The 26384-nt window shown below is 34.4% G+C and overlaps 1 protein-coding gene and 1 non-coding gene across 9 annotated transcripts in view; both read right to left on the bottom strand.

Moving 5' to 3' along the window:
* Window positions 1-26384, bottom strand: part of Prpf40a (pre-mRNA processing factor 40 homolog A) — a 49424-nt gene that overhangs the window by 6997 nt on the left and 16043 nt on the right. For 2 of the 8 annotated variants that reach the window (XM_008832873.3, XM_008832875.3), the window contains exons 3-21: window positions 25621-25701; window positions 24057-24087; window positions 22254-22270; window positions 16454-16564; window positions 14758-14878; window positions 14486-14539; window positions 13238-13262; window positions 11687-12052; window positions 9182-9290; window positions 8685-8749; window positions 8220-8384; window positions 7414-7522; window positions 6594-6744; window positions 5305-5438; window positions 2141-2255; window positions 1877-1968; window positions 1664-1780; window positions 1265-1402; window positions 638-733 (exon numbers count right to left, since the gene is read on the bottom strand). In XM_008832873.3, coding sequence (XP_008831095.2) covers window positions 638-733; window positions 1265-1402; window positions 1664-1780; window positions 1877-1968; window positions 2141-2255; window positions 5305-5438; window positions 6594-6744; window positions 7414-7522; window positions 8220-8384; window positions 8685-8749; window positions 9182-9290; window positions 11687-12052; window positions 13238-13262; window positions 14486-14539; window positions 14758-14878; window positions 16454-16564; window positions 22254-22270; window positions 24057-24087; window positions 25621-25701 — 2097 coding nt within the window. Of the gene's footprint in view, window positions 1-637; window positions 734-1264; window positions 1403-1663; window positions 1781-1876; window positions 1981-2140; window positions 2256-5304; window positions 5439-6593; window positions 6745-7413; window positions 7523-8219; window positions 8385-8684; window positions 8750-9181; window positions 9291-11686; window positions 12053-13237; window positions 13263-14485; window positions 14540-14757; window positions 14879-16453; window positions 16565-22253; window positions 22271-24056; window positions 24088-25620; window positions 25702-26384 lie in introns of all 8 variants that reach the window. The other 6 variants (XM_008832872.3, XM_008832876.3, XM_029563433.1 and 3 more) reach the window with 3 other exon arrangements.
* On the bottom strand, window positions 20990-21121 carry LOC115070329. Its single transcript, XR_003849500.1, has one exon. It is a non-coding gene; the product is annotated as a small nucleolar RNA SNORA21 (small nucleolar RNA).

Here is a 26384-nt window from a genome sequence, read left to right on the forward strand (position 1 = left end):
TAGGCCAGAAATCCCTTCCCAGCAAGTTACTTCACTTGTCACAATTTGCTTATCTGCCATAGGTTTGTTGTGAAGATTTAGTTCATACATCACATGTAATCTATGTAAAAGAATTAGCCCATACAGATAACAGGAATTAATAATTACTGATCAACCCAGCCTAATATGTAAGTGCCTACTCTGAAGCCTAAGTCAAAATACTCTTACTCAACTAACAGAGCAACATGAGATTATTTTTTCATTAGTACTTTACCCAAAACTTAATTTATTCTATTATTTTTCAGAAACCCTCAGGGCTTTCTACATACCTACGAGAAAAAAAAAAAAAAAAAAAAAGCTGGGCCTTTAATTACAGCACACTTGGGAGGAGGAAGCAGGAGGATCTAAGATACTTTTAGGCTTCACAGTAAATTTCTGTGGCTGACAAATAACTGAATTTTGACAATCATGAAACAAACACAAAGTCTCTACACTAGTACTAATATCCCATGCAAACTCGTAGCTTTCTTCACTTAGAACAGTTCTACAGAAAGAAAACATTCCTTGATACAGTTATACAAAGCAGTAAATATTAGGAAATATACTTGGGTCATTTTAAATTCATTTTTTAACCTTTTATATTACAACAAAGAATTACCTCTAGAACATGCATAAAATCTTTAAATATTCTTTTTCTTTCAGACTCTAGAGTTATGTCCTCAAATGCTGGCTCCTTTACAAATCTCTCCCGAATCTGAAAAATAAAGATGCAGAATGAATATACGAATGCCAAGAAAACTATAGTATTGTGCATAAAAGAACTCCTGTCAGTAGATGTAAACGTTGATAAACCCATCACCTTAGAGTGCATTTTTTTCTTCTTTCAATAGTTCAAACTATTTTGTAAATTTATTTTTATTTTATGTATGTGAGAGTTTTCTGTGCACCTGTGTGTGGAATGCCTGCGGAGGCCAGAAGAGGGCAGACTGGCTCCTGGAATTGAGGTTATGGACAGTTGTTAGCTGCCATATGGGTGCTGGGAATCAAACTCAGGTTCTCTACAAGAACCACTGAACCACCTCTTCAGCCCCAGCTCAAACCATTCTAAACAAATGACTCCTAAATCCAAGTCACAGCTGATTTAATACTTTTGATATATTACAAATATGGTATATCCCAGAAATAATTTTAGCTTTCTTGTGGCTGTAATATGGAAAACAGATTAATATTTTTATTTCCAACTGTGAAACACAGTTCATTATGGAGAATTTACAAGTATACATACATCTTCCCAGACAGCATCCAACTCTATTGGAGGAGTAGCTTGTTTCAACATACTCTTAAATGCAGATTCTTTTCGTTTCATCTTTCGGGCTTCTTCTTTTTCTCTTTCACGTTCACGGGCTTCCGCCTTTTCTAGTAACTATTAGAAAATCCTATTCAGTAAGTTATAATAGTGTAACTCCTGATAATTCAAATAATTCATTGTTCTCAATTTAGACAGTCTCACATCATTTGAAAGGGCTCTATTATCTAAAACATTTATTAACCAGAGCAAGGAAAGGTTAACACACTCCAATATCTAAATACATTATTTTGTTTTTCCTTGTAAATCTTATTCACAGTCCTTTATCACATTAGTTCAAAACTTTGATTAAGCTAGTTATATGTTAATTAAACTTACACTATTGAAAGCCAACTTGATATTTCCGGCATCCAAAGTAGTCGATCTTTTGGTTGAACTTATTATTGCCACAAAATCTTCAAAAGTAGTGTTTACTTCAACTACAAATCCTTTATCCTAAATTGCAGAAATCTTGTTATAAATTAACATATAAATCCAGGAATGAAGCAACATTTTCTTAAAACAGGTTAACAGGTGAAAATAAATCTTTACCTTTAGGATGTCTTTTATTATCTTTTTTTCATCATGATAACGTGCTTTAAGATCCTCAACATAAAACTTGAAAAGATCAAGTGCAGTTGATCCTAATGAAAAAACTAAAGAAGTCAAAAGCTAGCTCTAACTAAGAGCTGCAATTACTTTTTTGTCTGTAAAACAAACATAAAATAAAGCATATCTTCCCTTCTCCAACCACCTTCCTTCCCACCTTGGTCCATTCCAACTACTATATTAAGTTTGTAAAGAAAATAATCTCACCAGGCTGACCAAGCATGTTAGTGAATCTAATGTCAGAACTAATAGTTGGATACAATTCCATCCAAGATGACATAGAATGCAGCTGTCCATGTTCATGTAATTCATCTAAAAATATCTGCAGGGAAGAAAACATCATGTTTGAAAAAATAATATAAGTACAATAGAGAAAAACATACTAAAAACTGTTAGCAATAGCTAAACTTCTTCTAACACTTATCCAATATTTAAGTACAAAAATGTTTTGCTATTTGATGGAAATTAGTTTTTAGACCACAAATAAATGAATATAAATAAATCTTTCAAAGAAAAGGAACTTTCAAATACTTTATCTTTCCAGCCTTCAGTTGTTTGTCTCAAGATAGAATACCACTTCTAGTAAAACAAAACTCAAAAATACGCCTAAAATATTGAGTATGTAACTATACATAAAAGATAATCCTAAGTACTAGATATTATCCATAATCAAATGATGAAACTGAAGAATTCCTAATGCATGTTTACTATAAAATATAGTTTTTGTTTCTATGGTATCTAGCATTCTTTAGATAGTCTACATAGCTAGTTCCAGACTAGCCAGAAACCCTCTCAAGAACAAACAAACAAACCAAATGATAGTGTTTTCCTAAAGCATTTAGGAAAACTGGGATTAAAAAACCCTTCTCTCTCTGGAGATGGCTCAGCGGTTAAGAACACCGACTGCTCTTGCAGAGGACCCGGGTTCGATTCCCAGCACCTGCATGGCAGCTACGAACAGTCCTTAACTCCAGTTCCAGGGGAATCCAAAGCCCTCTTCTGACCTCTGAGGCACTGGAGGACATGGGTGCACTCACATACACAGGCAATACACTCATACACATAAAATAAAAATAATAAAGCCGGGCATGGTGGCGCACGCCTGTAGTCCCAGCACTTGGGAGGGAGAGGCAGGTGGAGCTCTGTGAGTTCAAGGCCAGCCTGGTCTACATAGTGAGTTCTAGGCCAGCTGGGGTTATAAGGAAACGCTGTTTCAAAAAGACCAAAAAATAAATAAATAAAAATAATAAATATTTGAAAAAAAAAAAAACCTTCTCTCAAAACTATTTCCTTTCCTTCACATATTTATATGACTTAAATCTAAACCATATCTGAGAAATTGACTTATTCTACTCTCTCTCCACTTTCCTCCTGCTGACTTTCAGGACTACACACTGGTACTTCAGTACCATCAATGTCTTATTAGGTCCTCTTCCCCTAGCCCTGAGTTGCTATGGAAACCATGACTTTAAAATTCTATACCCACAATTCCTGGACCTGTACTGTTCAATTAAGAGCCACTGATGAGGAGCTAAAGAGATGGCTCAGAAGTTAAGAGAACTGGCTACTCTTGTGGAAGACCAGGATTTGAATCCCAGCACCCACATGGCAGCTAGCAACCATCTATAACTCCACTTCTATGGGATCCAACACCCTTTTCTGTCCTCTGCAGGCACAGCACAACACAGGTGCATTTACATATACGTAGGAATAATATACATGCACATGAAATTAAAATAAAAATTTTTTAAAAGAGCCGCTGATGAAGAATACTTATTGAACACACAATATAAAATGAAGATTAGTAACTAAGATTTGAGTGTCTCCCGAGTTTTCAATAGCACTGATTACATGTTTAGATAATATCTTTTAGTATTTTTATTATTTTTATGTGTATGAGTATATTGCCAGCATATACAAGTACACCTGCATTGTGTAATGCCTATGGAGATCAGAAGAAAGCATTGGATTCCTCTGGAACTGGAGTTAGAGATGCTTGTTAGCCAGCATATAGGTGCTGGGAATCAAACCTGAGTCCTTTGCAAGAACAGCCCGTGCTCTTAACTGCCGAGTCATCTTTCCAGTCCCTCAGACAACATTTTTTGAATGCTGGGTTAACTATAGTAATAAACTTACAACTGGAAAATTGAAACTGCATCCATATCATACATATTGTTACTCTATAGCACTGTCCTAGTGTAGTATTAGGGACCAACAACTCCATCCCTCTTCAAACAAAAAGCATGTTTAGACAGCCTCACTATTCTGACATTCTTCTCAAACCCCCTTTGTTCCTACCATTCAAATGTAAAACAGATCTTGACTTAACTCATGCTACTTATGTGGTCACTATGTTCCCTCTATTGCTCCCCATTTTAAATAGCTTAGAAACAACCTCCAGGGATGTTCTACAGGATTTATAATTTACCCCATTCTATTATGTTTCTTTCACTTCCAAGTTGTGAGATCTGATGAAATCATAGGATTTTTGAGACTGACTATTTTAATAGTGGGCCTCTAATCTGGATGAAAACTGCCACCTTAGACTGTTCGCTTGTCTTTTTATTTTAAACATTTTTATTTTATGTATGTGAGTGTATTGCCTACATGTGTGTAAGTGCACTCCTGTCGTGAAATCACCATGGAGGTTAGAAGAGGCCATCAGGTGCCCCAGAACTGGAGTTATGGATGGTTGTTAACTGCCATTTGGGTGTGGGAACTGAACCTGGGTCCTCTGCAGAGCAGCAAGTGCTCTTAACCATTGAGCCATCTCTCCATCTGCTTGTTTTTTTAAAGCAGTATGAGCTAGCTAATATTGGAGTATTTTTATTTTGGTCTTTTTGAGACAGGGTTTCCCTGTAGCCCCAGCTGGCCTGGAACTCACGATGTAGACCGGGCTTGCCTCGAACTCACAGAGATCTACCTGCCTCTGCCTCCCAAGTGCTGGGATTAAAGGCATGCGCCACCATGCCCGGCCACCAAATAGTTGCCATGAATTCAACTTTGGAAAACACTTTAAGATGGCTGAGCCTTGTACTCACAGGAGTTTTCAACCTTGGGATTAATGACATCTTAGGTCACCTAATTAACTCTCGCTATTTTTACTATTTTGGGTGGTGATAGTGGTTTATAAATTCTAAAATGTTTAGCAGTATCCCTGCCCTGTTCTCTATGCACTAAATGTTATATTACCTTTCCCTCAAATAGTGATAATCTACAAATACTAATTATTAGAAATTAAAGAATTCAATGTATATGGATCCTCTAGAAAGCCTACACAAAAGACTTGGGAATAGAAATTTCAGAACTGTTTCTATTGTTTAAGCTCAGTGACCACATTATAAAACTGTATGAGGAGACCTTTTTATTACCTGAAAAGATTCCCTATTTTTACGCTGTCGTCTTCTTTCTCTCAACAGAGTCTTCTGTTTCTCTTCTTCTTCTTCCTTTTCTAAAGCCCGAATGTGTTCCTCAAAGCATATTAATGCATCCTCTTTATCCATATCTAAAGTATTTTTCAGATAAAAATAGAAATAAATTTCAAGGATAAATGAGGAAGGTAATTTAGTTATTTGAATTAACTCCTTATAAATTTCAAATCATGGTTAAAAATACTTGTATTTGAACTCAAACATGATTTTGGAATCAACACAACAGGAAAGTTTTAAGAAAAACTTCAAAGACTACAAAGGATAGAGGGGAAAAAAACATGAATATGAAAAAAATTAATGAAAATAAAATTGCCATAAATGCAGTGTAATGCTTACCTAAAGGAGCTTTTTAAAGCAGTCATGTGTCGGAGTGTGTGTGTGTGTGTGTGTGTGTGTGTGTGTGTGTGTGTATGTTTATCCATATATATCCTTAAATGAACTGAGCCAGCTCCAGCACCACTAGGGAATATAACCTTATGGAAGTACCAGGTGTGGGTCCATTGATAACCAAAACATCAATAATGACAAAGTTCTACAGATTACCAACAAACCCAGTGAAGCATGAGTTCCAGAGTAATATGGATGAAGAAAACTATAACTTTTTCTTTTTTTGGTCTTTTAGAGACAGGGTCTCCCTGTAGCCCCAGCTTGCCTGTAACTTAAGAGATCCACCTGCTTTTGTCTTCCTAGTGCTGGGATTAAAGACTTGCACCACCATGTCCAATTTAAGACAACTATAATTTAAAAAGCAACATTGGTAAGTCACAAAAAGTAACTGAAGCCTAAGATAATTCTGATACTTTTACTTTCTTGAAAGTTACAACACTAGAGATGGAAGAGTGTAGCACAGTGGTCAGACTCTTGCCTAGCATGCTTGAAGCCCTGGGCAGGTTTCCCTAGAACCATATACATAAAAAGGTTTTCACTATGTCAACTTCTTAGCATAAATAAATTTGGTAATTCAGATATAAATAGCAAATGATCTATAAATGGTTAGGCACAATTTAAAGTCTGACTCATTACATGTTTTAAGAACTATCTGTCAAAGGTAATTTGACTTCCTAGGAAAATTTTCCTGAACTCAAAATTCAATTAGAAAGAACCCATCTAAAAATAAAGCTTTTTTTTACAGAAATAGAAAAAATCCCTCTATAAAACTAAGTTAGTGATCCATAAAAAGTCAGATTAGTTTTTCTAATTAGCTTTTCTTTTTTAGTAATTATTCTTACTCTGTAGCTCCTCATCTTCTGCAAAAGTTGGATTATCCATCAGATACTGCTGGGCTTCAGACCAAGTAGTAGAGTAGGTTACATTAGCCATATTGTCAAGTATATTTTTTAAGGCTTCCCAATTTCTCTTTCGTAGCTGCTTTGCTTGTTCCTACGACAAAAGTATGAATGTATCCTTTTAAAGTTCAAACAAAATATGCAAATTGACATTAGTGAAAATTCCTTTATATTCTAGCCAACAAATTTCAAATGGTATACATGTGCTTTTAGTATCAACACCCTTCATTTTCCTAGTGCTCTTGCCTAATGCTCTGGCTTAGTCCTTATCCTGAGTTTTTTCAGCTCTCCTCAATGTCAGAATCTATTTGGAAACGATCCTTTTGTTTTTCCATCTTCATTCCATAAACCTGTTTCCTTATCAATATATAGTACAAACATAGTCTCTAATGAGGATTACTAGGCATAAGTAAACACTAAAGTCTTCATTGACATTCAACTACATTCAAAATTTTAATAATAATTGCATTATCATATATATTCTTTCAGGACTAGATACTATACAATTTAATAGCTATCAATAGTTGCTAAATCAGTACCTACTATGATTAAAATAGTTATTATTATGCTGGACAAAGAAGAAAAAAAGCTTACTATAGGAGCTACCCATTGTATTTTTAACCTAGCTTCTGATAAATAGACCTGGTGCACAACATAAACTACATAAGCAAAAAAACTGGTGCGTTATAAATTCTTATTATAAAATAAGGAAATACTTTGTCTAAAAACACTATTAACTTAGAATAAAAAAAAAGGTAAGTACCTTTTCTTTTTTTGACAAGAAGAACAAAACATCTTCATAGATTTCAAGACGATCACGTTCTGATATTGCATTCCAAACTTCCATCTCTCCAAACATTTGCTCTGCTTTTCTAGTCATTAGGAAATCAAACGTTCTTGTTTACTATGACATTAAATTTTTATATCATTTTTAAAACGTAATTGTGACTACTCTTTCTGCTCCAAGTTCAGAAATGTATTATGAAGACATTAACACAATAGCAAGGCCTCCACTTCTTTTCTTGATGGAATAATTCACATTGGATACTGTTTGATAGTCTAAATAAACTATTCTTTAGGGTAGCTTCTAGAGACTATGAAACTGCCTATAGTTAACTATATTACAGTTATTACATGAAGCATTACAACATAAGAGTCCTTCAGTGAATTAGCCTAATTAATTTCAAAATTTAAAAGTGAATTAGCCCCAACTTAAAAAATTTTTAAATTGACTTTTATGTTTGAGTGTTTTGCCTACATGTACCAGTGCTCTTAACTGCCTACAGGTACTAGTGCTCTTAACTGCTGAGCCATCTCTCCACCCCTAACCCCTATCTTAAACCACTCTGAATCTGAGAATTGCAAATAAATGTAATTTTTCAAAACATGATACATACTTATAACCCCTAATACAAGTGAGTCTACAAACTAAATAAAAATACTGATTATTTTTTGTACCTCATAAAATTGCCACACCCAGAGTTGTACAGCTTTATTTTGTTATCTATTAGCAAAAGTACAAAAGCAACAATAGGGAAAACATGCTCTACGAGTCATCAAAAACCTTACTTGTATCTGGTTGTGGAAGTCATTTTCTCATGATTTTCAAGAAAACGTTGAAAGGATTCCTTAGCTTCTTTATATTTTGATCTTGCTTCTTCTTTTTCTTCTTTCTCTGTCTGGACTTTATAGGCATTAAAGGCTTGCTTTTTCTCACTCAACTTTGCTAAAGCACTAAATAATAGAAAAACATCATGTAAGAGTTAACATCAAGCCAAGAGAATCAAATGTTAGTACTTTGAAAAAAACACATTTGATACATATATTAAGAAAATTTCTATTGAAGAATTGACTCTAAAAGTGATTTCTAGTTCTTAATTCTAATTTCATTTGTGGCAGTGATCAAACTTTCTGTGTATTTGGGTTATATCACAATAAATGCCTCTATTTTTGGTAATTGTTTATAAAGTTATACCAATTTACAAAAATTTTAATGTGGCAGGGTTAAAGTAAATTAAAAAACAGCAGTATTACCTGTATCTTGGATCATTAATGATCATTTTCATAGCTTGCTCCCAAGAAGCATTGGAGGGTACCCGCTGAAAATAATTATATGAAAAATTAAAATTTCACACAAGAATAGAAAAAGTGGTATTACAGGAAACTAAGTATAATACTCACTGCAAATATCAAGACTTCCCTTTGCAGGAGTTTGAAAAAAATGTCTAAAACAGTTTTTATTGAAGCAAATCTGTGATACACCTATTGACTGAAAAGAAAACTCAAACTGAAATTTAAACAATATTTTTTTGACTACTGATTAAAAGCAATTATTTTAAATTTAAAAATATATATCAAGGCAAAATATACTTATGAAATACCTTGTTGAAAGGTTCACAAAAGTATTCTTCAATAAAAACAAAACAAATTTAGTTTATTTTCAGTTATGATAGTTCAAGTGATTAGTATTTTAAATAAAGGCACCAAAGTGAACATTAGGCAACTACTACATGTAATATAAAAATCTATACCTTTTCTTTCAATAATTCTTTAAATGCTTGTTTTGCCTCCTCCTTTGTATTCCATGTATATGTTTTTTTTGCTGGTTGGCTGTCTTCCTCTTCTTTTTTAGGAGTAAAACTAGAGAGAGAAATTTAAAGATGCTATGCATAACCAGTATTTTCTGCTTAGAACGACACTGCATTGCATTAATTGTACTGAGTAGTTTCACTTGTCTACAGGTTAATAATTGTAAGTTTACTCAGAGTATATTAGTGTCTTAATAACCCTGACATTTTAGTACATGTACATAAAAAAGGGAAGTAGTGATTAATCTAAATGATTGGTTAACAAAATCCTTCTCACTGTTAAACACAGCACTAATAGAACACAGCTATGCTACTTTGTACATATTTATTTTTAAGATTTTCTTTTCAATTGTGTGTATATATGTATGCCAGTGAGTGGGTATCAACACATGGGTGCAGGTGCCTAGAGGCTAGAGCTGTTGGATTTCACAGGAGCCAGAGTTACAGGTAGTTGTGAGCAGCTCCATGGTTGCTGGGAATTGAGCTCGGGGTTCTCGGGAAAAGCAACAATCCTTTTACACTGCATGAGCATCTCTCTAGTTCCTATCCATATATTATTTATAATTGATTGTAGACTACTACAGGAATGTGCTGAGTCACTCTAACAGAACCGTGTTCCATTGAAGACTGCAAATATTTATTTGGCATTTCATGAAAAAAATTCCTGAACACTGATCTCAAAAAGAAGAAAAATAATCTGCAATTATCAATTATTTGAATTAAAAAATTTATTTCTACATAAAAATGGAAGTGAGCCGGGCGAGTGTCGCACGCCTTTAATCCCAGCACTTGGGAGGCAGATGGATCTCTGTGAGTTCAAGGCCAACCTGGTCTACGTAGTGAGTTCCAGGCCAGCTGGGGCTGCAGAGACCCTGTCTCAAAGACAAACAACAAAAAAAAAGTGACACTGTATATACATCCCATTTTCTGAATTAAGTGTTCTTTCATATGGAGATTTACTTAATTAAAACCATTTAAAAATTATGACTCATGTATTATATTAGAATGCTGCAAAGAAAAAACAAACTTGATACAATTGTGGAAAGTAAAATACTCTTGACCTTCTGCATTAATTCAACCAACAGAATTAAAAGAATCATGTAAAAATGGTAATTGTGATGAATATTTGTCATTATTAAAGAAAGACTGTGTAACAAATAATATTAAAAATAACAAGAGATGTATGAGGATATGCACAAGATTACATGAATACGCCACCAAGTTACATGAGGTATTTTTAACATCTGGAGATTTTTGGAACTCAAAAAAACTTGTAAGTAAAAGAATGCAGAATAATAATAATAATATTCCAAAAAGCCAAAATTATAACATGCCATCATTTCAAATGGAGGACCTTTATCAAGGTGGAAGATATCTCTGATACATTATACAATAATTAAATACAAGTGAAAAGATTTAGTGCATAGCAAAGGTCAGAAAGACCTAAAGAAAATGTTAACTTCCCTTTTTCTTGCCTCGACACATACCACTTAATTTTTTTAAACTTTTTCTTTTTGATACAGGGTCTCACTATGTAAACCAGACTGACCTCAAACTCAGAGATTCTCCTGCCTCAGCCTCCTGGTCCTCTTTTTAATCTTCTAAATATATATATTATAATATATATAAGCTATTTTCACTTTACAAAAGTAACATGAGAGAAACAAAAGAACATTTAGACTAAGGGGTAGAAAGATGAAGATAATAGGGTTTGGATTAGATTGTAGTTATCCATTTATACCTTTTTGTGTATTTGGCTCATATGGTAGAAAAAGAATCACAGTATTATTTTCATTTCATATTTATTATGTTAGTGCCTTTACATGATTTCTTAACAACTATATTTATGTGTGAGGCACTTTTTCACAAAGCTGTTTATATTTTTCAAAAGTTTATTTGCCATAAATTGAAAATCAAAGAATAAAAATAACCAAAGAAATAAAACAAGTTTAGTACTTCTCTGTTTGGCAGGGTTGCCCACCTTCTAAAATGCATCTTTCTGCTACAGCAATCTATTATAGCTTCCTATGCTGTACTGTGTCATAATGAAGCAAAACACAAAATAAAGGATAAAAAAAAAAACAAAAAACAATGAAACCAAGCCTTTATTTAAAATACTGGTGTTTTGTTAATTGATTCTTTTTTTTTGCCTCGATTTTGATATCAAATAGTGCATTCAAAAGTACCATGCATTCCTTTAAATTTGTGCCTCACCCTACCCAGTGTGCTAAGAGCTAAGACTACAATTTCAGTAGACTACTTTCAGAAGGTTGGTGGCATGACATGACACCCCCCAAAGTCAGCTTCAAAACTTATCAACTATAGAAAAAGTTAAATTTTGATTCTGAAAAAATGTTTTTCCTTAAACACTTAAGGACCATGAATAAACTAGCAAGTTCTTATATTAAGTCCAACATTTATTTTCAGAAGACAAGTTACTAAACTTACTCAGCTACAGTTTCTTGCTTTGATGTTTCCTCTCCAGTATTACTGGAAAGGTCAACATTTAGATCTTGAATAGCTGTGGTATTAGTAAGTTGTGCTTGTTCCTCAGTTGACAGCGTTACTGTACTTTCATTATCTACAACAGTAGCAACAATAGAAGTAACTTCAGGCTCAGGAACAACTGGAACAGCTCCCACAGTATTAGCAGATGTGGTAGAAGCATTGGCTGCGGCTGCGGCAGCTGCAGCAGCTGCGGCTGCTGCAACAACAGCGGCAGCTGCTTCTGCAGCAGCCATGGTGCTCATAGTGGTGGGAATTTCTGTTGTAGGAACTGGGGCTGTTGATGTTGTGGTACATTCTTCTTGCTTGCTATAGATTAAAAAGAGAGAGACAGAAAGGGAAAGAAAAACAGAGAAAACTAGTCATTTCAGCGCTATAATTTCAAAGCTAAATAAAGCCTATTTTAAAATCAGAACATTAACAATTGAAGGCCTAAACAAATCTAGTGACGGTAAGCCAAAAAGCCATCCAACAAGATTAAAGTCATAAAATGAATTCATATCTGTCCTCCACCGGGCACTGCACAACATGGGTGCACTTACCTACATGCAGGCAATACACACATACACATAAAATAAAAATAATATTTTTTAAAAAAAGATTTAATTTTTTTGTTTGTGTGTATGAGTATTGCCTGCTATGTAAGTGCACCCATATCATGTAATGCCCACAGAGGCCAGAAGAGGGCACTGGATCCCTTGGAACTAGAGTTATGGAGAGTTTTAAGCCACCATGTGGGTGCTGGGAACTGAATCCTCTGAAAGAGCAATCAGTGTTCTTAAGGTTTGAAGTAGATTATAGTTAATTGCTGAGTCACCTCTCTAGTCCCAGTTTGTTTGTTTTAGAGAGCGTCTTGCCATGATGCCCAACTTTGCCTCAAACTGATGGGGCTCAAGCACACCGTGGAGCTGAACTACCACATGCATCACTCCCAGCTTTAATCAGTATTAACTTGAGCAAACATTCACAATTAACATGTAATAAGCAATAATGTAAGCACCTGCGTTTCCAAAAGTCCAATAATTGTTTTAGAAAAATCTTAAATCTATTCTTGTGTATTATACCGTATCTGACATATGTCATAAATTTCCATGAGAACTTTAAATCTCCATTATAAGGAAACTTTGTGAGCTGGGGTTGTGTAGCTAAATGATAGGGTGCCAGCACACACAAAGTCTTTGGTTTGATGCTGAAGACCTCAGAAAAGGAATTTAGTACAATGGAGGAGATACACAGTTCTAGTATTTCACCCATTCCCAAACTGGCAAAACTTAACTCATGAAAGATGCAGTCCACAGTAAAGTACTTGCTTGTCTAACAAAACAAACACTTGAGTTAATACCCTACCCTTCTAATTTTCCCCTGCAAAATCTTCCAAAGACATCAAACTATCAGCCTAAACAAGTTAAATAGAATGTTAAATGGACAACTAAAACAAAAATGCCATAGAACAGAATAAATTTGTAAAATATATTGATTTTCAAAATTATTTACCTGCTTTCTTCAGCTTTTATCATGGCTATTAAAGAGAATACAAAAAAGTCAGACTAGTTTTCAAATATAATCACTGAAAAAAAATTTACAAGGAGACACAGAAAAGTACCATATCATAGGATTTAATTTACCATCTGAAAAAAATTTTTAAAATTCACTTTCAAAGAGCAAACGCTCTAGTTTCAAAGCCACAATATAATAACAAAAACAAATTTTAAACAGCAATTATTAGGAAATCTTTTCCCATGCTGCTGTTTCCAAAGGCTACTGGCCTTGTTAACTACTCTCTGAAAGCATAATTGTAGAATGCAGTAATATTGCTCTTAGGGATGAGACTATCATTTTTTAAAGATACTAAATTCAAAATGGTATCAGATTTATAGAATTCCAGAGTATTTTAAAATTAGCATTGACAAGCAAATAAATAGCTATGCATACCAATTATTTCTAGTTACATCAGAAATGAGCTTGATAATGCCATAAATAATCTGGGCTATTACCAATTGATAATGCAGTTATTAGTTCATGATAATACAATTTAGATAGCTCTAAAAATGTGCACTCTATGTTTGCATTCTAGGCGAAGTAAGTTTTATATTTTGTGGTAACAAATTTATCTTTAATTCAGTATCACGAGGGAATGAGGTGCTCCATGTAAGCAATGATATAAGCTTAAGTCTACAGAAATCTACTTAAGATGGAGGAAAAAAACAAGCAAAACTAACTTCTCAATTCTTATTCCTAAGCTCTGTTATTTTAAGTCCTGGTTATTAGATAAGGTTTTCTAAATTTTCAGAGGTACTGCGTGGTTGACAATATTGTAAAACTGTCTATAAATCAGATAATATATTTACTTTTTATATAAACATTAAGACTATTTTTCACATGTGAATACAAAATCAGTATTAAATGTCTGACAATACATGAACAAAATAAAACTCAAGATTATTTACTATCTACTATCAGTAGTAAGCTTAATCACATGTTCCATGTATGCACCAACATCCAAAGGATAGAGGAATTTTTGTATGTGAACTCTTCATTCAATTTTTCAATATTCACGTATTTTTAAAATACCAAATTATAACTAAACACTGTAAGCTCATTTATAATATAACTCTTAAATGAAAGGAATTCTTTCAATTAGTTGTTTTTTCACTGCAGATTTATCCAATCATGGTTAGTGAACATTAGTGATATACTCTACATGTTAAATATAACAGAAAATGAATTATCAAGGCAGCTCACCATGCAGGTTTGATTTTGTAATAAGACCTCCAGCAACAATGGTATTCTGGTATCCTAGTTTCAGTGGAATCAAATCAAATAAAAATCTATTTAAAATCTATAGAACTGAGATCTAGAGCAACAAGAAAATAAGAGCCTATAAAACTGTTACATTATTTCAATGTTCAGAGCATTTTTTTTTTTAAAGGCCTCAATTTCAACAATCCTATTCACAAAGTGACTAGCATATATTTGTAACAACTTTATGGTAAGAATTATTTTTCTTGTCTTACCTTCAAGATCTTCGAGTTCTTTAGGCTTGGCCCAGCGGGATTCTTTTGTTTGAGAATTATAGTAATAAGGCTTTCCAGAATCAGATTTGTACTCTTTCCATGGACATTTAGATAATAGTTGCTAAAGAAGGAAAAAAACTTTCAGTAAATAATAATAAATTCAGCATTGTTGAATATTCAGCATTATTGTTTTATCTACCTGTACAATTTTAGGTACTGTTACATGATGGTAGCAGGCTCTCAATTATTTTCACTCAAGAGGTGATATTATTTGAATATATTATTTAACACTTTAGAGTAACACTGCAAAATTTAGATTAGTCCCCATTAAAGAATGTTACTTGGTGAGAAAAAGTAACCTGTTCAAGATAATATACCTATTAGGAAACAAAGGAAAGATTCAAAACCAGATCTAACAGAAATCTAAATACCGTGAGCTCTTCCACTTACCCTCTATCATAGGTAAAAATTGCCAGGATAACTAGCAAACAGATTTCTTAAATACCAACACAAGACAAATAGAAAATTTGGGTAAAGGCAAAAAGAGATTTATTCATGCTTATGCTTTAGTTTCTTGATCAGTAATTTATTGCTAATGTGAGGAAATAATGAAGATATGACAAAACTAATGTATTAGAGACCAATTTTAAAGTGTCTTCTAACATGCCTACGATTGTGTCTCTGTGCTTATGTATACGTGTGTGTGTACACACATATATGAATGAGAATTTTCAGTAATAATAAATCAGTAACCGGGTAAACAAAGTAGTTTATCTACCAACCTTCCCCCTCAAATACCACTGTGCTTAGATTATTGCAGTGTGTGGGGAGGTGTCACATAAAATATCTTCTCAAATTCCTAAGTTAAAAATGGAATACCATAGGCTAGGGAAAAACTTACAAGAAACTATAGTTCAGTGCTTATATACAGTTCACCTCTTTTGACAAACCAGAGTTTCTAATTAAAACAGAGGCAATACTATTTGTTCAATTTATTGCTTCAACCTTAACTTTAATTTGTGTATTTTGAATAGTGAAATAAACGTGCAAGCAACACAAAGTAAAATGAAAATACCTTTTCAGAGGAATTTGCCACAAAGAAAAAATTTACTACCCTAAGAAAAGACAGCACTTTGTAGGTAATTTAACTTAATTTCCAGTATATTAAACCCAATGGTTACTCAACTATTTACAAATTTTCAAAAATCATCCCAATCATACTATAAGCAAAAAATTATTTTCCCCCTTCAATTTATTCTTTACATCATCTTTCAACACAAAAATAAAGTCTGTATACAGGATATCAAAGCTGATTACTGTAACTTTATTTTTTGCGTTTTTTGTATGTGTTTATGAATGTATTGCCTACATGCATATAAGTACACCCATGTCGCACAATGCTCATGCATGTCAGAAGAGGGTTTTGAATCCCCTGGAACTGGAGTTATGGATGGTTGTTGGCCACCACATGGGTGCTGAGAACTCAACCCAGGTCCTCTGCAAGATCAGCCAGTGCTCTTAACCATTGGGCCATCTCTCCGGCTCCCTGGAACTTTATTAAACCTCTCTATTGATTTCTTTATAACCCTCTTGTGACTCTTAAGTATAATTGCTCTTTAAGGAGCTTAATATAAAATTCTAGGAAATATATCCCATTTCCCTCAACAGTCCTGATTTCTGGCCCTCAAACTTTTACCTCAGCAGGTGTTTTAAGATCATCTGGTTTTTCCCAGGTAGACTGTTTTGTTTCTGTATTGTAGTAGTAAGTCCTTCCATCAGGTGATTTATGTTCTGTCCACATTGATTTCTAAGGGAGAAAAAAATTATTGAAGACATAAATTATTTAACAATGCTATTGACAGTAAATATCTGTATCCTGAGATTCAAGGTAACAAGTGCATGAAATATCAAAATTTAAGTTTAAAACTAGTATACTTTAACTTTGAATTTTTTGCATAGGCAATCATCCAGCAATTCAAACCTATGCCTAAATATATAAATGCATAGATTGTGTACTTATCTAGTCTAAATCCCCTACCCCCCAAAAAGGACAAGTAATTGGACAAAGTTCTAAACTATGTATATATGCTGATCTCAAAACCAGAAAAAAATTCGATCATTTACTTCAAAAACCAGTCAGATGAAATTTAACAGGAAAAAGTGAAGCCAGATGAAATTTAATGGAAAAAAAATCCGAATCCAAATGCTTCAAAATAAGACACATGAGATAGAATTTCGAGTTGGATTAAATGTAAATCTACTAAAACTTACTAATGAAACTGCAGGCATTAATATACATGACACTTTAATGTCTGAAAGTATTATAAATTACCTTATCATGAATGAATGAATGGTTTGATGATGTCCAAGCAGTGGACCTGTTACTGCCACTGTTTTTTTTTTAATATGGTAATAAATTTAACCATGAATTAAAAGGGCTTCACACTGATCTATACTCTATTTCTTTAAATCTAAGATGCGATAATTATATACACTTCTAACTAAGGAAGAAAATATAATCTCTACCACCTGCTTTTTTACCAGTAAGATTTTGCGTTAAACTTTTTCACAAAGTTATTCCTCAGATTTAAGTTTTTTATCATGTATCAATTCTGTGCTTGCATAAAAAGGAAAACAAAGTCCTCAAAGTATTCCTTAAATTTCTTTACAGTAAAACCATTAAAAAAAAAATCAATTGCTCTTGTCAATTATAGTACAAACAGTATTTCCTCTAGGGCATCAGTAATACAGCTAAAATACATTTTTTTAAATCACAAAATAAGTGAGGAGTGAACCTCCATGCCTATAGATTTCCACAGAGTTTACCACAGAGATTGAGAGCTCTGAGCTTATGAACTGCTGATTTCTAGACCTCCAGAGACACTACCCTATTCTATCACCTGTGGTTTACTGCTAGGTCCAGTGGCTTGGTCAGTTTCAGCAGCTTCCTCTCTCCCAGAGTAGTTTATTGCTGAGTGGGGTCAGAAAATGCTCAGATCTATAGGCAAAATGACCAATTATCTCTGTTCACCCTTTCCAATGAAGAACAGTGCTCTCATGGCTTCTTCCATTGAGGCACTTAGGAGTCATCACTTGGCTTGAATTCTGTTGGCCTGAGTACACTAAGTTGCCTCACAGCTCTTTGGGGACAGCAGCTAAACCTGAATCCTAATAAAGAAAACAAACTTTTAAAGTACATACAGCCTTGCCACTGCTGACAACAGACCTTTGACAGGTCTGGCCCTCAGTCCACATACCATCAACCTATATGGGGGAACAAAGAGGAAATACAAAGCACCCAGCAACCCTCCCCTCCCTTCAGACCTGGGAAAAAAATGATCATTCCAAGTTCTAGGTTGGGCTATCTGGGCTACATTATGGGTGAACCCACCCTAATACAATATTAATCAATGATTTCAAAAGGGGTTTAAATAAAGAGGTCCACTGATTTAACTGATGAGATTTTCAACAAAGAGATTTTGAAAAAAAAATGCAAATGGCAATCTTAGACTGATCTACAGATCAAATGAAAACTCAATGGAAAGGATCACCAGGCTGAAGAAAAAAAATACCAGGGATTGAAGAAATGTTTCTGAAATTACTAAATTCAGACATCAATAAACAACAACAACAAAAACCAAGACAGTCATGATGATATTTGAGTCCTCTGGGACATGATTAAGACACCAAAACTAGAAACCTTGGTGCAGAAGACTAAAGGCACAGAAAATTATTCAATGAATATACACTGAGAATTTCCCAATTTTTTCTTTCTTTTTTTTGGGGGGGGGGTCTTTTTGAGATAGGGTCTCTCTGTAGCTCCAGCTGTCCTGGAACTCACTATGTAGACCAGGCTGGCCTTGAACTCACAGAGATCCGCCTGCCTCTGCCTCCCCGAGTGCTGGGATTAAAGGAGTGCGCCACCACGCCTGGTAAGAATTTCCCAATTTTAGGGGAAAAATGGATACTTAAGGACAGGAGGAATTTAGAACTCAGCTGTGGCCAGAACAGAACCTCTTCATATCACATTGTAGTTAAAATGTTCAGTCTAGAACAATGGAAGAATACTTAAAGCAGAAAGCAGTAAGAAAGGAGCACTTGCAAAAGCAAACCTATATGAGTTAACAGTAGATCTCTCAGCAGAAGCCCTAAAGGCCAGGAGACTGCAGACTAGTATGTTTCTAGGACAGAACAAAGTAATTCCTAACAGATTATCATATCCAGTAAAGTTGTCATTTAAAACCAGAGAATTAAACCTTCTATGATCATCATAAATTAAAGCACTTTATGACCACTAAGTCAGAATTATAAAAAGATACTTAAAAGAAAAGAAATACTAGACACAGTAGAGTCAGGCATATACAATGAGGGCTTGATTTAAAACAAAAAACAAACAAAAAAAAAACCTCACTAGAACCAGTGAACAAATGAGAATTAGCAAACAGTCAAGCATCATTAAGCCAGACAAATAGCCAAAATGAAGAATGTTGAAATTAGTGTATATATTTTTCAATAATTCAAACATGAACTGTTTTAACTCTCTAATTAAAAGATGCAGGCTGGCTAGGTGTGGTGGTACACGCCTTCAACCCCAGCCCTTGGGAGGCAGAGCCAGGCCTATTTGTTGAGATCAAGGCTAGCCTGGTCTACAAGGAAAGTTCCAAGCAGCTGTGTCTCAAAAGAAAAAAACAACAAAACGAGAGAGAGAGAGAGAGAGAGAGAGAGAGAGAGAGAGAGAGAGAGAGAGAGCGCTAAAAAGATTAAGATCAGGGGCTGGAGGGATGTCTCAGTGATTAAGAGTATGTATTACTCCTGCAGAGGACCTGACTTTAGTTCCTAGCATCCACATCGGGTGGCTGTTTTTAATTCTAGCTCCCAAATTAAGATCCTGTCTATAAGCAACTCAGCAAAGTGCTGGAGTACAAAAATCAAAATACAAAAATTTGTAGCTTTTCTATATACTAATAATGAACCAAGAAATAAATCAGGAAAGCAGTAACTCAAATAATAATACTTAGAAAATACATCCAAAGAGTTGAAAGACCCCAATAACGAAAATTTTAAAACACCGACGAAAGAACTGAAGACACAAGAAAACTAAGAGCTTATATATTCATAGTTTAGCAGAATTAGTATTATGGAAATTGCTATTTTACAAAAAGCAACCTATAGCTTGAATACATCCCCATCAAAATTTGAAAGAAATTCTTCAAAGGACTGGAAGAATTCTTAAATTCACATGAATGTATAACCAACAAATAACCAAAGCAATCTTCAAGACAAGGAGTATGCTGCAGGCTTAACGACAGCTAACTTCAAATTATACTACATAGCCATAATAAAACCCAGCAAAATACAAAGTGAAAACCAAACACATTACCATATTAGCTAGCTTTCCGTATCTGTGACAAGATACCTGACAGGACAACTTATAATATTCATTATTTACCAAAGATTTACTTTGGTTCAAAGTTCCAAAGGGTTCAAACCATCATGGCAGGGTGGAGCAAGAAGCAGAGAAGGCAAAACTGGCATCCTCCAGCATCTGCCCTTTTATTTTATCTGGGATTCTAGCCTATGGCTCAGTGTCCTACAAATCCTGGGTCAATCTTCTTTCTTTCGGTTCATTCTCTGGAAAATTTCTCAGACACACCTAGATGTATGCCTTATCAATGCCCCAGGTGAGTCTCCATAAAGCCAAGTTGACAATGAAAGTACCACACCAACCAAAGAAATAGGGAACAGGAATAAACTCATGAATATACAGTTATTTGATTTCATGACTATGTCAAAAATATACTCTGGAAATATTAGTTTCAACAAAAGCTACTAGAAAGACTGGATATTCACTCACAGAAGTAAACTAGATCTCATTCTCTCTGTGTAAAAAAACCACATCAATTCAAAGTGGATCAAAGGCCTCAATGTTGAGTGAGTCCTGAGATGCTAAAAGTGCTAGAACACTTCAAGATATAGGCATAGGCAATGACTTTCTGAATAGAACTAACCTAGGAAATAATACAAGAACTGACAAATCAGATTAAAGCAAATTAAAAACTGAAGCAATGGAGAAAAATTTGGCAAAAAGATTTAAAATATCTACAATGAGCATGTAGAGACTTTATAGTCTTGTAATTATTCTATAATCCACAGTGTAACAATTTAAGTCTTATATATTAAGTTTATGAGTAATCAAGCCAGTGAATATCCTTAGGTTTTAAGCATTTCTTTTTCTTGTCACAACACTGACTGAAGTAAACAGCACAAGTTGCTCCCTCACCCAAAAGCAGTGTTTTTATTCTGCCCCTTCTTAATGACTCAATGGGTCACTAGCAAAAGGCCCACTGACTGCTTTTAAAAGGGGACTATTTTAAGCAATTTATAAAAGGGACTTATTTTGGCATCTTTGGACTTAATATTCACTGTGGCATCTTAGAAACCCCCCCCCAATGGACACAGAAAGTTGCATTAAAAAAATAATAAACAAACCCCTTTAAGACTGCATGCCTACAATCGCAGTACTTGAATTTAACCATAAAATGTGCTACACAGATACTATAGTCCTTATTGAGCTGCCTCAAAAAACAAAAACCAGGCTGGGCGCATGCCTTTAATCCCAGCACTCAGGAGGCAGCACTCAGGAGGCAGAGGCAGGCGGATCTCTGTGAGTTCAAGGCCAGCCTGGTCTACATAGTGAGTTCCAGGACAGCTGGGGCTACAGGGAAACCCTGTCCCAAGAAGACCAAAAAAAAAAACCCCAAAACCAAAGCCTAAATTCTACTTTAACCTTCCCCAGCTTCACCTCTTTCTTCCTCCCTAGCCATGACTTGCTCTAAAATACTTCTCTTGCACTCACACACAAGTAATGTCTTCTATCATGCTATTAGGTAGCCAGTTGGCCCTAACCACAGGCCAAACTGATAGAGTAGGCTGATCTTGGACAGTCAGCCTCTAAAACTGTGTAAAGTTAATTTCTTTTCTTGACTTTTTGGGGGGTGGGCATGTTGTGCTCATATCCCTGCATATGCAGATATTATCCAGAGGACTTCTGATGTCTCAGATCACTCTCTGCCTTATTTCCTTGAGACAAGGTGTCCTACTGAACCAGAAGCTTGCCACTTTTTCGCTAGGCCGGCTCCCCAGTGAGTTCTCAGGATCTACCTGTCTCTGCCCCCAATGCTGAGGCTACTGGCCTATGCAGCCATGCCTGGCTTTTACATGGGTGCTGGAGATGTGAATTTATGTCTTCATGCCTGTAGAATAAGCCCTCTTATCTATTTCCCCAGTTCCAAGAATGACTTTTCTTTAAAAAAATACTGACTTTGGTATTTTATTACAGTCACACAAAAATTAGATAATTTCTCTAATTCTCATCAAAATTAGATTTTATTCAACATGTGGCATGGCAGACTAGCAAATTATCTTTAGAAAACAAGGATCAATACAGCATGTTTAAGAAACATAATGAAGTATAAAACTGCTCAAATAGTACTTACTGCTCCAGATGCTGCACCTAAAAGACAAAATACAGTGGTAAATGATGTGCTCAACAGTTCCAGTATTTATTCTTACTATTTGTTCCTCTCCATCCTTACTAAATCTTATGGGGTACCCATCCCATTTAACCTATCCGTTCCCATTCCCACAGATAGATATCTGTAGTACAAAGCGTTTTCAGAACTTTAACTTTCAATCTCCAATTATTTGTGAACCATCAGTTTGAGAAATATTATGGTTGTCAATCTCACCTAAATTCCTTTCTTTGTTATATATGCTAACAAAGTACACTAACACCTCTGGTCTCTAACCCTTGCCAACCGCAATCATTTTGCTCCCATGTAGGCACATGTACAGCACAGAACACCTGAAGCACCACATGCTCTTGCCTAAAAATTTAAGTCAAGATTAAACAACTTTTTAAAAAAGACTGGTTCCACTACCCTACTAGCCACATTTAAAATACAATAATTACATATGGTTAGTAGCAACTGTATTTGATAGTACAGCTTATACAACATTTCCACCACTGCAGAAAGGTGTATTAGTGTTGTCTTCTATGACCACACACAATCCTTTAAGATTAAGTGATTTTCAAATGTTTGTTAGTCACAAAGCTCATAAAAATAATGTCCAGCTGTAGAAACTAGTTAACTTAAAACTAAAAGTAAAATAAAACAAAAACTTTTAAACAAAAAAGATTCACATTATGGAGAATCCTCAACCTACTATGGATATCAATGGTTAAGAGCCAAAGCATTTTAAATGTAATAAAAAAGGGCTGGAGAGATGACTCAGCAGTTAAGAACAAGTACTGCTCTTGTAGAGGACCTGAGTTCAGTTCCCAGCCACAAATCAGTTGGTTTATAGGTAAGTACCCATAACTCCAGTTTGTGTGATCCAGTGCTTCTGGATTCATAGGCACCTGCCTTCATGTGCACATACCATACCCCCTACACATTTTAAAATTAAAAATTTTTAAATTAATGTAATTCTTAAATTTAATTGGGTAACATAACCCAAACTCTAGATATCTAAATAGGATTACAGAAATTATATTAATTCAGACCATTGCTGTAGTTCAAATAAATAATCAAATTATAAAATATTTTAAGAAAAACCTAGCATACCCCATACAAAAATACAGGAAGGCACATATGTCTCAAACATGTTTCAAGCATGTTTAGAACAAAACACGAATGTTTTGGCATAATAAGGGGACAAATGTTGAGCATCTAGATACTGATTTATGTGGACACTACTTATGGAAAACTGAGGTACTACTATTACATATAAAAGCTTTCTTAGTCAAAATGAGCAGATATAGAAAAAAAAATAATTAGAATAGGGCTTATAGATTCTAATGACTACAAAGAACAAAGAAGTAGCCTAGATTCAAGGACAGAGTAAATGCTCTCCATCTAATGTGTGGGGATGCTATCCTTTCTCAAGTGTGCTGAGTATAAATATGGACTCAAATAGAGCTCACGTATTGTACAAATATTTTCTGAGCACTTACTATGTTGACAAGACTGTTAAGCGCTGAAAATCAGATCAACAACTGTTTGAATACAAATTCTAGATTTTTAATAGTAGTTACAAAATGTAAAATTATGGGATAACAAAGCCTATTTGCACAATACATCTGAATTAGGACTTCAGTTATAAATGTTATCTTTATTATTAGAAATTGAGAAAACATTAGGAACTGGTATTAAAGGTCCAGAGACAGTAGTTTTATTCCTTGTGGTAATATGGCTACAACTTTCCAAATGAAGACCACCATAAACGTATATACATACCTGCTGCTACATCCATACTATTTACTCCAGGCTGTAAGAAGAAAAATAAAATTACAAATATTCATCTCATTTGAACTCATTTTATAGAAATTACTCATAAAACAAATGAATCAGTCCCTTCTATGTATTATTATTAAGCCACTAACTCAAAGACTGGAAAAGTTTTAGTGGTTTCATGATTCAAGTTTGCTATACATTTTGAGATCAACAAGTCAGGGTTACTTAAGTATTTTAATAAGTTACACAATCATCACTTGCACAGAACCACAAACTTTTTCCCCTTAAATCAGAAATCTACAAAGCTCTGAAATTCAAGTCTTTATCAATTAAGCAACCAGTGAAAAAACTTGTCATGTGAACTTGTGGCAATGGTGGTCTCCAGCACAAGAACCATGACAACAAGGGCCCAGTGTTGGAGCAAGGAAAATGGGTGGCAGGCTGGCTCTAGCCTGGGAACTGTTGGAAATGGATTACTGCTGTGTGAGGTAGAGTAGCTCTGCCTTAAGATCTATAGACAGGCTGGCTAGACCCCAGTGGATGAATTTGCACAAGTGTATGAACACTTGATTGGATGGAACTTAATATGTATGGTGGAATACGTGGGTCTGGAGGGGAGGAATGTGGGAGGGGGCATGGACGGGGGGTCTAAGTTTGATTAAGAAGTGTCACGTATGGTGGAATACGTGGGTCTGGAGGGGGGGGAATGTGGTTGGATGGAACTTAATATGTATGGTGGAATACGTGGGTCTGGAGGGGAGGAATGTGGGAGGGGGTATGGATGGGGGGTCTAAGTTTGATTAAGAAGTGTCACATGTAATGTACAGAAGTTCAATAAAAATATTTTTTTTTAATTTGTTGTGAATTAATTATGAAACTATTTATCATACTTAGGAGTAAACAACTGCTTTACCAGTGAAATACCAACATGTTAGAAATTAATAGGGCTCTGACCCAGACTCCACAGGCTATTTTTGCACTATAGTGTTTACAAGTGTTAGTAAATATACTAGCGTGATAAAAATACTGAAAACTTACTACCCCAAGTGAGTATGTCGTATCTGTTCATTACAGCCAGTAGTCTCTCAAGAAATAAGTTCAACTAATTTAATATTATAGTCATTTATATATCACTGTACTACTTACCTAATTAGGACAATGTCTATTCAAGGGATTGCTAGGTAAGTTGCAACAGCTGAAGTCTCAATGAAATAGGGATTTCAAATTAAGTCGTCTTATTTGTGAATCCAGTATTAGTTTTTAACTAGCATGCATTAAGAAAATGTCACTTTTGAAAATGTTATCAACTACTAAAATGGTTTTTACTCACAAATTGTTTTTCAGTGTTCTGGTCTTGTTTAATACAGAATTAATTTATTCACTAAGCATGTATGAATGCATGCTATAATGCTAATATTGGAAAATATAAATGTTTATTCATTTTATGAAAACTAAATTAGACTATTTTTCCATATTACATTTTCATATTTGAGAGGTCTATAAAGTACATACACATTATTATTTATTGAAAGTATTCAGAGAAAATAGCTATTTTTTTTAAGATTACCGGTAAGGCAGGTTGCATGGAAGCCTGAGACATATGAGACATCATCATTCCTGGCATTACTGAAGACATCATTCCAGGCATCTAAAATAAAAATAAAATAAAATAAAATAAAAGGTTACCATGTAAGACCAAAACACTTCACCATCACTTTATCACTTTAAGTATCATACAACTTAAGAATAAAAACCACTGAAACTATGCTACTATACTATATGGAGAGTATGTTTAGTAAGTGCTTGTTCAATGAATGAAGAATGAAATACGTTATCAATGGTCCTGATCCGATGCAATTCATATATCTGGTCAAAATTACTTTTAACAAGTATATTTTAAAAGTATGGAATGTTACATTATTCTAACTCAGACTTGAAAATATTAACTTCATTTTATTTTTTGATTCAAGACTTTTTCTTCTTTCTTCGGAACAAGAGAATCTAAGATAAAATATTTCTTAACATTTTCACCTTTGATTCTTAATCTGTACTGAATAAATTTTATAGCACTCTGGTCCTTTTCAAAATAGTAGATCAAAGATGCTTGAAATCTAAACGCTGATTTAAAAATGTTAACACTTTTGATTGTAGGTGAGTACAGAAAAGTATATAAATACCTGAAAATGCTAGGTCTGAGATTTCAATCTAGTCTGTCAAGACTGCCATTAAAATCTAGGAATAATTACTAAGTATGAATAGAAATCATGAAGCTTTATATTCCATAGGATTTGAAATGTTCATCTGTATAACAAAACATATACTCCCACATTA

This window comes from Nannospalax galili, unplaced genomic scaffold, assembly GCF_000622305.1.
Source record: "Nannospalax galili isolate Female #2095 unplaced genomic scaffold, S.galili_v1.0 scaffold376, whole genome shotgun sequence".
In the NCBI taxonomy this organism is placed as follows: domain Eukaryota; kingdom Metazoa; phylum Chordata; class Mammalia; order Rodentia; family Spalacidae; genus Nannospalax; species Nannospalax galili.